General features: G+C 44.9%; 1 protein-coding gene across 2 annotated transcripts; it reads right to left on the minus strand.

Annotated features, from left to right (window-relative positions):
* Positions 1-11336: 11336 nt before the first annotated feature.
* On the minus strand, positions 11337-11801 carry LOC100589118 (ubiquitin-conjugating enzyme E2 L3-like). Of its 2 annotated transcripts, XM_030821875.1 has the most exons (2): positions 11775-11801; positions 11337-11678 (listed from the first exon to the last, which is right to left on the minus strand). In XM_030821875.1, exons 1-2 carry the CDS (start codon positions 11799-11801, stop codon positions 11337-11339), a joined length of 369 nt encoding a protein of 122 aa, XP_030677735.1. The 2 variants fall into 2 exon arrangements, with proteins under 2 accessions (XP_030677735.1, XP_030677734.1); XM_030821874.1 differs by having other exon boundaries at positions 11337-11801.
* Positions 11802-14120: the final 2319 nt, after the last annotated feature.

Raw genomic sequence — 14120 nt, forward strand, 5'->3', positions numbered from 1 at the left:
TGCTGTGTGTGGCTAAGCCCCGGCTCTGTGGGTTCACCGCCTGCTCAGCAGGCCCAGGTGCCTCCTCTGGTACTTAGAGCTAGGTTGGAGAAGAGGGCTGAGCTGGGTACACTTGGTTTCTTATTCCAAGCTTACCCATCAGAGAAGAGCCAGAGATGTTCCTCCCATGCTCTTCCCACCCAGAGTTGCAGTAGAAATTCCTTCTCTTTCTCTCTGTCTCTCTCTTTTTTTTTTTTTTTTTGAAACGGAGTCTTGGTCTGTTGCCCAGGCTGGAGTGGTGCAGTGGCGCATTCTTAGCTCACTGCAACCTCTGCCTCCCGGGATCAAGTGATTATCCTGCGTCAGCCTCCTAAGTAGCTGGGAATACAGGCACGTGCCACCATGCCCGGCTAATTTTTGTATTTTTAGTAAAGTCGGAGTTTCACCATATTGGTCAGGCTGGTCTCAAACTCCTGACCTTGTGATCTGCCCCCCTTGGCCTCCCAAAGTGGTGGGATTACAGGTGTGAGCCACTGTGCCCAACCTTTTTTTTTTTTTTTTTTTTTTTTAAATAGAGATGGGGCCAGGCATGGTGTGTCCCATGCCTGTAATCCCAGCACTTTGGGACACCAAGGTGGGAGGATCATCTGAGGTCAGGAGTTCGAGACCAGCCTGGCCAACATGGTGAAACCCCGTCTCTACTAAAAATACAAAGATTAGCTGGACTTGTTGGCACATGCCTATAATCCCAGCTACTCAGGAGGCTGAGGCAGGAGAATCGCTTGAACCCTGGACGGGGAGGTTGCAGAGAGCCGAGATTGTACCACTGCACTCCAGCCTGGGCAACAGAGAGACTCTGTTTCAAAAATACATATAGATAGATAGATAGGAGGTTGCAGAGAGCCGAGATTGGGCCACTGCACTCCAGCCTGGGCAACAGAGAGAGACTCTGTTTGAAAAATAAATATAGATAGATAGACAGACAGACAGATAGAGACAGGAGTCTCCCTATGTTGCCGAGACTGGTCTCGAACTCCTGGGCCCAAGCCATCCTACTTCAGCCTCCCAAGTAGCTGGGACCACAGGAATGTGCCATCACGCCTAGCTACTTTTTATTTTTTGTAGAGATGGGGTCTCACTATGTTGCCCAGGCTGGTCTCTAACTCCTGAGTGCAAATGATCCTCCTGCCTTGGCCTCCCAAAATACTGGGATTACAGGCATGAGCCACCTCACCCGAAATTCCTTCTCCATCTGGCCACACGAGGACTAGGCTATGAGTGTGACCCTGATATGGCCCTAGTCAAGGTCTGATTGTCCAAAGCTGTGACCAACCCCAGCAGCTCCAGCCCAGGACATCGGGGGGCTGGGTTGAACCAGGTAGAAACAGAGATTGGTGAAGTCTCAGAGCCTGTGGGAGCAAGGAGGGAAATGAGGTTTGTTATGCTTGCAGAGAGTGTCTGGAGAGCTGGGGTCAGTTTGGGAGAATATGAGGGTGACTCAACACCAGCCCTGTGCTGGACTCTGCAGGTGGTTCTGGAAGTGCATTGCTGATGCCCCAACCTGGAACAACTCTAGGGAAAAACAACTTCCTTTCTTTTTCCTCCCTGCCTTTCCAGTTGGAAGGGAGGGAGCAGCAGGCATCAATTTTAGTTTTTTTGTTTGTTTTTTGGAGATGCTAGTCTCACTCTGTCACCTAAGCTGGAGTGCAGTGGTGCAATCTCAGCTCACTGCAACCTCTGCCTCCAAGGTTTCAGCTTCAGCCTGCCTTAGCCTCCTGAGTAGCTGGGATTACAGGCACATGCCACCACACCCAGCTAATTTTTACATTTTTAGGAGACGGGGTTTCACCATGTTGGCCAGGCTGGTCTCAAACTCCTGGCCTTAAGTGATCCGCCTGCCTTAGCCTCCCAAAGTGCTGGGATTACAGGTGTGAGCCGCTGCAACTGGCAGCAGGCATTTATTTTGAAGCAGGTAAGTGTTTACAGGCAGTGCTAGCAGGTGGGGGAAGAAGGCCCTGATCTGTAGCATTTGCAGATTACTATGGTGTAAACACTGTCTCACCACAGCCGGTTTCAAGCTACCAACAGTTTTAACAACTGGCTCACAAAATAATTGAAGGTTCAGCATTTGGCTCTCCTGAGCTGTGGCATACCACCGGTTACAGGTGTCTTCTTCCTGGGCTTACCCTATGGAGAATTCATTCTGCCTTAGTGACCTCTAACATGGGCCTTGCCCCGAGGGGTGATGTGGTGATGGGACATCAGACAGAGCTTCTCCCCTTTTGGAACCTCCCCATCCCTAATCATTGCCTTCTCCCAGATAAGAGGCTGGGGGCTTCAGGGCTGCCCTCCAATGAAGGCAAAGCATAATCACAATAGCTGACATTTATTATTATTTTATTTTTATTTATTTATTTTGAGACACGGTCTTACTCCATCACCCAAGCTGGAGTGCAGTGGTGTGACTGTAGCTCACTGCAGCCTCGAACTCCTGGGTTCAAGCAATCTTCCCACCTCATCCTCCCCAGCAGCTGGGAATACAGGCATGCACCACCACACCTGGCTAATTTTTAAAAAGAATTATTATTATTATTATTTTGTAAAGACGTGGTCTCACCATGTTGTTCAGGTTGGTCTCAAACTCCTTGGCTCAAGCGATCCTCCTGCCTCAGCCTCCCAAAGTGGTGAGATTACAGGTGTGAGCCACCACACCCAGCCTATTGAGTGCTTCTTATGTGGCAGGCACTGTGTTCAGTCCTTCATGCATGGACTCCTATCAGCAGCCCACTGAGGGAGGTAGAGATGAAGACACTGAGGCACAGAGAAGTTAAGTTGCCCAAAGCAACATAGCTGGTAAAGTAGAACCTGAGTAATTTTACTCCACGATCTTGCCCAGGATATAAAGCTGCCATGCTGCCATGCAACAGTATCTGAAAGGGAGGCCCAATAACTGGGCCCTATTAGGGGCTGTGAAGGCAATCATGACTCCATCTTGGATGCCGACTGCCATCTTGACTTCTGCTTAACCCAACTCCTGAGAACAACTCCAACATTTCTAGTTTTTTTTTTTTTTTTTGAGACGGAGTTTTTGTTTTTGTAGCCTAGGTTGGAGTGCAATGGTGCAGTCTCGGCTCACTGCAACCTCTGCCCCCAAGGTTCAAGAGATTCCTGCCACAGCCTCCCGAGTAGCTGGGATTACAGGTGCCCACCACCATACCCAGCTAATTTTTTGTATTTAATAGAAATGGGGTATCACCATGTTGGTCAGGCTGGTCTCGAACTCCTGACCTCAGGTGATCCACCCACCTTGGCCTCCCAAAGTGCTGAGATCACAGGCATGAGCCACCACGCCCCACCTACTTTTTTTTTTTTTTTTTTGAGACAGTCTAATTCTGTCCCTCAGGCTGGAGTGCACTGGCCCAATCTCGACTCATTGCAACCTCCCTCACCTGGGTTCAAGCAATTCTTCTACCTCAGCCTCCCAAGTAACTGAGACTACCGGTGCACACTACCATGCCTGGCTGTTTTTTTTTTTTTTTTTTTTTTTAAGACATAGGGTTTCATCATGTTGCCCAGGCTGGTCTTGAGTTCTTGGGTCCTATTTAACCAAAATTATATCCCAGTAACATTTCTTTTCCATCTAGCTGTGTATTTGTGGGTAACCTAATGTAACAGACAAATATCAAAGTTTCAGTTAATTTCCTACTCATGTGACAATCTAAATTTAATTGGCTTTCTTCCCCCTGGTGGTGCAGAAACCCAGGATCTTTGAATGTTGAGACACCATGTACATCTAGGTGGAAAGGGAAAGTAAAAATAGAGAAAGCAGGCTGGGCATGGTGACTTATGCCTGCAATCCCAGTGCTTTTGGAGGCTGAGTGGGGAGGATTGCCTGAGACCAGGAGTTGGAAACAAGCCTGGGCAACCTAGCAAGACCCCATCTCTGGAACAAAAAATTAAAAATTAGGCGTGATGATGCACACCTGAAGTTCCAGCTACTTGGGAGGCTGAGGCTGGAGGATTGCTTGAGCCCAGAAGTTTGAGGCTGCAGTGAGCTGTGCAGCACCACTGCACTCTAGCCTGGGTGACAGATTGAGACCCTGTCTCATAAAAAAGAGAAAGCACATTGCTCTTTGGCTAACACAACGCATTTTTTTTTCCTTTAACATTGTGTGGTAAAAACTAGTCACAAGAGCTAGTGCCATTCCTGGAGGGGAAGCTATTTTTCAGCAATCACTCTGTATTCTGGAAGGGAAGAAAAATACTGAGGGAAAGTTCTCCTATCCCTGGATTCTGCTAACTTAAAAAAATTATTAGGCTGGGTGCAGTGGCTCACACGTGTAATCCCAGCACTATGGGAGGCCAAGGCGGGTGGATCATCTGGGGTCAGGATTTCGAGACCAGCCTGGCCAACATGGTGGAACCCCATCTCTACTAAAAATACAAAATTAGCAGGGCGTGGTGACGTGCACCTGTAATCCCAGCTACTCGGGAGGCTGAGACAGGAGAATCACTTGAACCCGGAGGCGGAGGTTGTAGTGAGCCAAGATTGCACCATTGCACTCCAGCCTGGACAACAAGAGCGAAACTCCGTCTCAAAAAAAAAAAAAAAATTGTTTGTCCTTGGGAAATTTCTCTTATTTTCTTTTTCGTTGATAGAGCAATTAAAAAATAAAGGTTTTGTTTGTTTGTTTTTGTTTTTGTTTTTTCCACTTGCTTGGCTGTAAAGAAAAAAGTTTTTTTGTGGGACCTGGGATTTTAAATCAGGACAGTCTTTCGGAAGTCTGTTTGCCTAACTTCCACAAGAAGGTGTCTAGACTAAAATTAGTTAATGTTTTCCTGGAGTTCATCAGACAGCATGAAAGATAAACAGGGCAAGTGATAAAGCATTATGACAAGACTTATAATAAAGGAATTTCAAAGGGGCTATAGGGTGCTGGGAGTGGGGAGGGATAACAGTACACCTAATGGGAGGCGGGACATGGTGGCCCATGCCTGTAAGTCCAGCACTTTGGGAGCCCAACTTGGGCAGATCACTTGAGGTCAGGAGTTCAAGACCAGCCTGGCCAACATGGTGAAACCCCATCTCTACTAAAAATACAAAAATTAATGGGGTGTGGTGGTGCATGCCTGTAATTCCAGCTACTCAGGAGGCTGGGGCAGGAGAATTCGCTTGGACCTCGCTTGGAGGCGGAGGTTGCAGTGAGCCAAGATCCGCCACTGGGCTACAGAAGGAGATTCCATCTCAAAAACAAAAAAACAAACAAAAAACACCTAACAGGATATTTTCCCCCAAGGAGGCAAGGTTGACTTAAGTTCTGAAATATGTGTAGGAGTATATCAAGTGGTCAAGAAGAGCATATGAATGCAGAAGCCAAGTCAGTAATTCTCAGCCTAATCCTTATAGAATTTCCTGGAAACTTGAGAAATGTACTAAGGGTTGAGTCCTACCTCAGACCAATTAAAAAAGCATTTATGGGGATGTGTCATGGGTATGAGTGTTTTTAAAAGTCCTCCAGTGAATCTAATGTGCAGCCACTGTTGAAAACCACTGCATAAAGGCCATGGTGAATTCGTGAAAGTTAAATGATTTTGGTACGTCTGGAGTCTAACTGTGGAACATTGGAACTGGGAGTAAAACATCACTAGGTCAGGCTGAGTGCAGTGGCTCACACCTGTAATCCCAGCATTTTGGGAGGCTGAGGCAGGTGGATCACTTGAGGTCAGGAGTTCAAGACAAGCCTAGCCAACATTGTAAAACCCTACCTCTACTAAAGTACAAAAATTAGCCGGGCATGATGGTGCACACCTGTAGTCCCAGCTACTTGGGAGACTGAGGCAGGAGAATAGCTTGAACCTGGGAGGTGAGCTGAGATCACACCACTGCACTCCATCCTGGGCAATAGAGCAAGGCTCCATCTTAAAAAAAAAAAAAATCACTAGGTAATATGATGAAAATTTAAGACTGTTTAAAAAGATTTGAGTGGAGTCTTAAAACATTTCAGAGAACTAAGGGAAACTTGCTGGGTGTGATGGCACATGCCTGTAGTCCTAGCTATTGGGAAGGCTGGGGCGGAAGGATCGCTTGAGCCTGGGAGTTCAAAGATGTAGTGCACATGATCATGCCTGTGAATGACCACTGCACTCTAGCCTGGGCTATATAGCAAGACCCTGTCTTTAAACAGAAAGAAAAACAGAGTGGTCAGGTGCAGTGGCTCATGCCTATAATTCCAGCACTTAAGAGGCTGAGGTGGGGGGATCTCTTGAGCCCAGGAGTTTCAGACCAGCCAGGGCAATATAGTGAGACCTCATCTCTCCAAAAATATACAAAATTAGCTGGGCATGGTGGCGTGCACTTGTAGTCCTAGCTACTTGAGAGGCTGAGGTGGGAGGATCTCTTGAGACCAGGAGGTCAAGGCTTCAGTAAGTGAAGATCACTCCACTACACTCCAGCCTGAGTTACAGGAGTGACAGCCTATCTAAAAAAAAAAAAAAAAAGTTGTGAAGGCTGGGCATGGTGGCTCATGCCTATAATCCCAGCACTTTGGGAGGCAGAGGCGGGTGGATCACCTGAAGGTCAGGAGTTCAAGACCAGCCTGGCCAACATGGTGAAACCTCGTCTCTACTAACAATACAAAAAATTAACTGGGCGTGGTGGTGGGCACCTGTAATCCCAGCTGCTTGGGAGGCTGAGGCAGAAGAACTGCTTGAACCTGGGAGGCAGAAGTTGCAGTGAGCTGAGATCGTGCCATTACACTCCAGCCTGGGCAACAAGAGCAAAATTTGGCCTCAAAAAAAAAAAAAAAAAAAAATTCTGGCAGGGTGCAGTGGCTCATGCCTGTAATCCCAGCACGTTGGGAAGCCGAGGCGGACAGATCACTGGAAGTCAGGACTTTGAGACCAGCCTGACCAACATGGAGAAACCACATCTCTACTAAAAATATAAAAAATTAGTCAGGTGTGGTGGCGCCTGCTTGTAATCCCAGCTACTCGGGAAGCTGAGACAAGAGAATCGCTTGAACCCAAGAGGCAGAGGTTGTGGTAAGCCACGATTGTGTTATTACACTCCAGCCTGGGCAACAAGAATGAAACTCAGTCTCAAAAAAGAAAAAAAAATCCTTTTATTCTAACTTCTGGAAGTAACATTTCTTCCAAAGGAACCAACCTCTTTTCAAGGTGACACTCTGACACTACAGTTGGCTGAAATGTCATAGAGTTAAATCATCTCACATGAGCACTCTATTCAACTATGTACCCTCAGAGCTAGAAAGTGGATATTAATCTAACCCTCATTTTACAAATGAAAAATATTATGCACAGAGAGTTTAGGCCTAGATTCAATCTCAGGCAGTCTGATTCCAGAGGAATATTGTTTCACCATTGGGTTATAAAGTATCGGTTTTCTTATATACTAGCATAGTATTAAACTTTGAAGATAGGGCATGGTGACTCACACCTGTAGTCCCAGCTACTGGGGAGGCTGAGTTGGGAGGATGGATTGAGCCCAGGAATTGGAATCCAGCCTGGGCAACATAGCAAGACCTTGTGTCTTTTTTTTTTTTTTTTTTTTGAGACGAGTTTTCACTCTTGTTGCCCAAACTGCAGTGCAATGGCATGATCTTGGCTCACTGCAACCTCCGCCTCCTGGGTTCAAGCAATTCTCCTGTCTTGGCCTCCTCAGTAGCTGGGATTACAGGCATGCACCACCTTGCCTGGCTAATGTTTTGTATTTTTAGTAGAAACAGGGTTTCACCATGTTAGCCAGGCTGGTCTCGAACTCCTGAACTCAGGTGATCCACCTGCCTTGGCCTCCCAAAGTGCTGGGATTATAGGCCTGAGCCACAGTGCCCGGCCTGCTCATGGTTTCTTTTAGCTGTTCTTCTGTCACCTGCATTTTCTATAAATTGGGAGGTAGGTCTAGAGCAGTGGTTTTCAATGGGGATGTTTTTACTCTTGGGGGACAGTTAACAATGTCTGGAGACATTTTTGGTTGTCACTACTAGGGGTACCTTTGACATCATCCATGGAGAGGTTTGGCATGCAACAGCTGAAATCTCCTTTGAATCCCTGTAGTGAATTTTTCATTTTAATTATTGTATTTTTTAGCTCCAGAATTTCTTCTTGGTTTCTTTTTAGGTTTTCTATCTCTTTATTGTTATTTATGTTCTGTTCATACATCATTTTCTTGAGTTTTTCTGTGTCTTCCTTTAGTTCTTTGAATGTCTCTAAGGCAGTTGTTTTAAAGTCCTTATCTAGTAGATCTACGATTAGGTCTCTTTCAGGGAAAATTTGTATTTATTTATTTATTTATTTTTTTGAATGGGCCATACTTTCCTGTTTGTGTACCTTGAGATTTTTGTCAAAAACTGGACATTTGAATCTGATAATGTGGTAACCCTGGAAAGCTGATTTTCTTCTTTGTCCAGTGTTTGCTGGGCTTTTTTGTTTATTGTTTTGGTTGGTTGGTTGATACAGGTTGTCTTTGTGCTGAGGGTCACCCTGAAATGTAAAGATATTCTCAGATCTTTAATATTTGTACACCAATGTTCATAGCACCATTACTCACAATAGCTGCCAGTGTCAAACTCAAGTTTTAGTCTGGCTCTTTTTTTTTTTTTTTTTTTTTTGTATTTTTTAGTAGAGATGGGTTTTACCATTTTAGCCAGGTTGGTCTCGAACTCCTGACCTCAGGTGATCCACCCACCTTGGCTTTCCAAAGTGCTGAAATTACAGGTATAAGCCACCGCACCTGGCCCCAAACTCAAGTTTTTCCACCTCCAATTGTTTATTTATTTTTTTTCTTTTTTTGAGACAAGAGTCTCGCTCTGTTGCCAGGCTGGAGTGCAGTGGCGTGATCTGGGCTCACTGCAACCTCCAATTCCCTGGTTTAAGGGATTCTCCTGCCTCAGCCTCCCGAGTAGCTGGGATTACAGGCACATGCAACCACAGCCAGCTAGTTTTTGTATTTTTAGTAGAGACGAGGTTTCACCATGTTGGCCAGGATGATCTCGATCTCCTGACCTCGTGATCTGCCCACCTTGGCCTCCCAAAGTGCTGGGATTACAGGCATGAGCCACCGCGCCCAGCCCCAAACTCAAGTTTTTCCACATCCAATTTTTTTTTTTTTTTTTTTTAAGACGGAGTTTCGCTCTTTTTGGCCAGGCTGGAGTGCAATGGCGCAATTTCAGCTCACTGCTGCCTCTGCCTCCTGGGTTCAAGTGATTCTTCTCCCTCAGCCTCCTGAGTAGCTGGGATTACAGGCACGCACCACCATCCCTGGAAAATTTTGTATTTTTAGTAGAGACAGGGTTTCACCATGTTGGCCAGGCTGGTCTTGAACTCCTGACCTCAAGTGATCCGCCTGCCTTGGCCTCCCAAAGTGCTGGGATTACAGGCATGAGCCACCATGCCCGGCCACTCCAATTGTTTTTAATTGTTTTTTGTTTGTTTGTTTAAAGATAGGGTCTTGATTTGTTGCCCAGGCTGGAGTGCAGTGGCAGGATCACAGCTTATTGTAGCCTCAAACTCCTGGGTTCAAGCAATCCTCCTGCCTTGACCTCCGTGGGATTACAGGTGCAAGCCACCACGCTTGGCCATCCAATTGTGTGTGTGTGTGTTTTCCTTCTTTCTTCTTTCTTCTTCTTCTTCTTCTTCTTCTTCTTCTTCTTCTTCTTCTTCTTCTTCTTCTTCTTCTTCTTCTTCTTCTTCTTCTTCTTCCTCCTCCTCCTCCTCCTCCTCCTTCTTCTTTCTTCCTTCTTCTTCTTCTTCTTCTTCTTCTTCTTCTTCTTCTTCTTCTTCTTCTTCTTCTTCTTCTTCTTCTTCTTCTTCTCTTCTTCTTCTTCTTCTTCTTCTTCTTCTTCTTCTTCTTCTTCTTCTTCTTCTTCTTTTTCCTTCTCCTTCTCCTTCTTCTTCTTCTTCTTCCTCCTCCTCCTCCTTCTTTTCTTCTTCTTCCTCTTCCTCTTCTTCCTCTTCTTCTTCTTCCTCCTCGTCCTCCTCCTGAATCAATTGTTTGGGTTTAAACATAGCCCAAACAAGCAGATTTTTAGTCCTTTAGGGCCTGCCTGCTCTGCACACCCTGGTGAAATTGTGCCAACCATTTGATGGCCACAGAGAAGATAAACCCTCCAGCTATAAAAAGGACCCCAAATCCCTTGCTGCTCTTCAGAGCTTTCTGATTTAGAAACTTCCCACTAGGCTGCTAAGCAACTTCACCTAGCACATAAGCTCCCACTTGGCCGGGTGCAGTGGCTCATGCCTGTAATCCCAGCTCTCAGGGAGGCAAGAGGAGGGAGGATAGCTTGAGCCCAGGAGTTCGAGACCTGCCTGGGCAATATAGCGAGACCCCATTCTCCACAAAAAGGAAAAACAAAACAAAACAACAACAACAACAACAAAAACACATAAGCTCCCTCTCAACTCCCATTCTCTCCCTGGAGTTCTCTTGCTCTCCTCCCGTTCTGAGTAGTGACCTCCAACTCTGTAGCCTTTGGATATTCTCATGCTATGAGGGACCGCACACACAAACCCGTCAAAGCATGGTCCAAGTGTGCTACTGCCGCCTTGTGGTCACATCTTTTTCATTAATCGCCCAATAATCATTCAAATACCCTACATATGCATATATTTTTGTTTTTCACATTTAGTTCCCTGATCCATTTGGAGTTTATTTTGTGAATGGTGTGAGTTATCCATATAATTTTGTCTTTTTCCAAATGGCTGTCCAGTTAATCTTAGCACCTTTCATTGCAAACTGCATTTTTGCCCCAATTGATCTGAAATACCACCTTTCTGAACTGAATTCCCATATGTTCCTGGATCTATTTCTAGATATTCCATATTATCCCATTTGTCTGTTTCGTGTTCCTGTTCCTATCCACAGTTTTAATTGTAGAGGCTTTATAGTATGTCTTAATATCTGTAGGGCATTGTCACTTTTGTTTTTCAGAGTTTTCTTGGGTATTATCAGACATTTGTGCTCCCATATGAACTTTAAAATTAATTTACATAACTCCATTAAAAAGTTTGGTGGTTTTTTATTGGGATTATTTTTTATATATTTAAATATATATGATATATTTATATATTATATATGATATATAAATATATATGATATATTTATATATATATGATATATATATGATATATATATATATATTTTAGAAGATCTTAGATTTTAATCCTTTAACAGGTTACCTAGACCACTTTTGATTAAGAAAACTGTAGAGAGTTAGTAACTGCCACAAGCTAACCCCAGGCAGTGGCACATGTCAATTTCCACAGAGTCCTGCTTTGCCGGGTGTCTGAATGCACTGCACGGGGCCTCTGCTCACACTTGCTGGAACCAATCGTGGCAGATTTTAGTCCACAGGTCGCTTTTCCCCATATTTCTTTGTAAACCCTTCAGCATTCTTACAGAATTTTTTACGGTCCTTAGTGTATTCTTCAGCTAGGTCAGCCCAAAACGAGTCCTCGGGCTGGGGGTCATTCACCAGTGCTGTGAGGGACTGGATTACTTGGTCGGTTTTCGTTGCTGGCTTCCAGTTTTCAGCACTAATTACTGGCAGACAGACCTGCCCCTTTTCGTCGATGTTCGGGTGATAGATCTTTGTTTTAAATGTGATCTTCGGTGGTTTGAATAGGTACTCTACTGGAAAGCTGATTTCGATTCTGAAGGCCCCCTTATCATATGGAGGGTTGTCAGGAACAATAAGCCCTTGCCAAGTCAATAAATTAGCTTCATCAACCTGGATGTTACGGAAGTTTTTCATCTCACATTTGTGGATTTCTTCAAGCTCCTTCATCAGCCTCCTGCTCGCCGCCATCTTGGATTTGGTCTTTTTTTTTGAGAGGGAGTCTCACTCTCTTCCCCAGTTTGGAGTGCAGTGGCGCGATCTCGGCTCACTGCAGGCTCCGCCTCCCGGGTTTACGCCATTCTCCTGCCTCAGCCTCCTGAGTAGCTGGGACTACAGGCGCCCCCCACCACGCCCGGCTAATTTTTTGTATTTTTAGTAGAGATAGGGTGTCACCGTGTTAGCCAGGATGGTCTCTATCTCCTGACCTCGTGACCCTCCCGCCTCGGCCTTCCAAAGTGCTGGGATTACAGGCGTAAGCCACCACGCCTGGCCTGGGATAGTTATATTTTTGAGTTAACCTGTTAAGAATTGCTATCTATGTGATGTTAAGTCGTCTTATAGAAGAACAAGGAATTTTCCATTTGTTCAAGTCTATTTTGTGTCTTTCAAGAATGTTTGTTTTAAAGCTTCTTCATGTAAGTTTTACACGTTTTTTGATAAGTTTAAACCTAAGTATCTTTATGTTTCTATTCTCCATAAGTTTTATTACATCACCTTACTGGCTTTTGACTGGTAGATGAATGCCATTGTTTTTAGATAGCAATTTCACATTCTCTTAACTTATTTTATTCTCTAGGGATTTCCATATATAATATCACATCATCTGCAAAAAGAGATAGTTTCCTTTTTTTGCAATTCTATGCTTCTTTACTTTTTCTTCTTCTTCTTCTTTTTTTTTTTTTTTTTGAGATGGAGTTTTGCTCTGTTGCCCAGGCTTAAGTGCAGTGGTGCAATCTCGGCTCACTCCAACCTCCACCTACCAGGTTCAAGCGATTCTCCTGCCTCAGCCTCCTGAGTAGTTGGGATTACAGGAGCATGCCACCATGTCCGGCTAATTTTTGTATTTTTAATAGAGATGGGGTTTCACCATGTTGGTCAGGCTGGTCTCGAGCTCCTGACCTCAGGTGATCCTCCTGCCTTGGCCTCCCAAAGTGCTGGGATTACAGGTGTGAGCCACCGTGCCCGGCTGCAATTCTATGTTTCAAATTAATTTTTCTTACTGAATTGCATTATCTAATGTTTCCAGTACACACACACACAGACACACACACACACACTTAGCTATAGGTATAGGCAATGATCTTAAGAAAGTATTCACTAATTTCTGTTTTTCTGGAATGCTGATATCAATAATGGACATTGTGCTGGGTGTGGTGTTGCACACCTATAGCCCCAGCTACTCAGGAGGCTGAGGGAGGAGGATCTCTTGAGCCCAGGAGTTTGATCCAGCCTGCATAACATAGGAAGACCCTATCTCTGACAACAATAATAATAACAATAATAATAAATGAGTGTTGGCCGGGCACGGTGTCTCACGCTTGTAATCCCAGCACTTTGGGAAGCCGAGGTGGGTGGATCACGAGGTCAGGAGATCGAGACCACGGTTAAACCCCATCTCTACTAAAAATACAAAAATATTAGCCGGGCATGGTGGCAGGTGCCTGTAGTCCCAGCTACTCGGAGAGGCTGAGGCAGGAGAATGGCGTGAACCCGGGAGGTGGAGCTTGCAGTGAGCCGAGATTGCGCCACTGCACTCCAGCCTGGGTGACAGAGCAAGACTCCGTCTCAAAATAAATAAATAAATAAATAAATAAATGAGTGTTGAATTTTTTCCAAAGGCTTCATCAGCATCCATGGAGAAAGTCACATGACTTGTTCTCGTAGATATATTTATATGGTGCATTATTTAGTAGATTTCTTTTATTTTCTTTTCTTGAGACAAGGTCTGGCTCTACCACCCAGGCTAGAGTGCAGGGTCATGGTCGGTCACAATTCACTGCAGCTTCCGCCTCCTGGGTTCAAGCGATCCTCCCACTTCATCCTCGTGAGTAGCTGAGATCACACATGACTAATTTTTGTCTTTTTTGTAGAGATGGGCTTTCACCATGTTGCCCAGGCTGGTCTGGAACTCATGAGCTTGGGCAATGCAACCTCCACCTCAGCCTCCCAAAGTGCTGATATTACCGGCATGAGGCACCACACCTGGACTATTTAATGGATTTTCTAATAACTGCACTAATATTGCTGTTTTATGCTAAACTTCACATGGGGATAGTTATTTTCTTAATGTGGTCTTGTATTTTATTTGTTAATAGCTAACAGCATATTTGAATCCATATTCATAATTGATATGGTTCTGCAATTTTTCATTTTTTGTACTCTACCACTTTTTTTTTTGAGACGGTGTCTTGCTCTGTCACCATTGGAGTGCAATGGTGTGATCTCAGCTTACTGCAACCTCTGCCTCCTGGGTTCAAGCGATTCTCCTGCCTCAGCCTCCTGAGTAGC

Source organism: Nomascus leucogenys, chromosome 10 (genome assembly GCF_006542625.1).
Source record: "Nomascus leucogenys isolate Asia chromosome 10, Asia_NLE_v1, whole genome shotgun sequence".
Classification (NCBI taxonomy): Eukaryota; Metazoa; Chordata; class Mammalia; order Primates; family Hylobatidae; genus Nomascus; species Nomascus leucogenys.

Coding starts and splice junctions, on each gene's coding strand:
- LOC100589118 (XM_030821874.1), bottom strand. CDS start 11,801: ATGGCGGCGAGCAGGAGGCTGATGAAGGAGCTTGAAGAAATCCACAAA.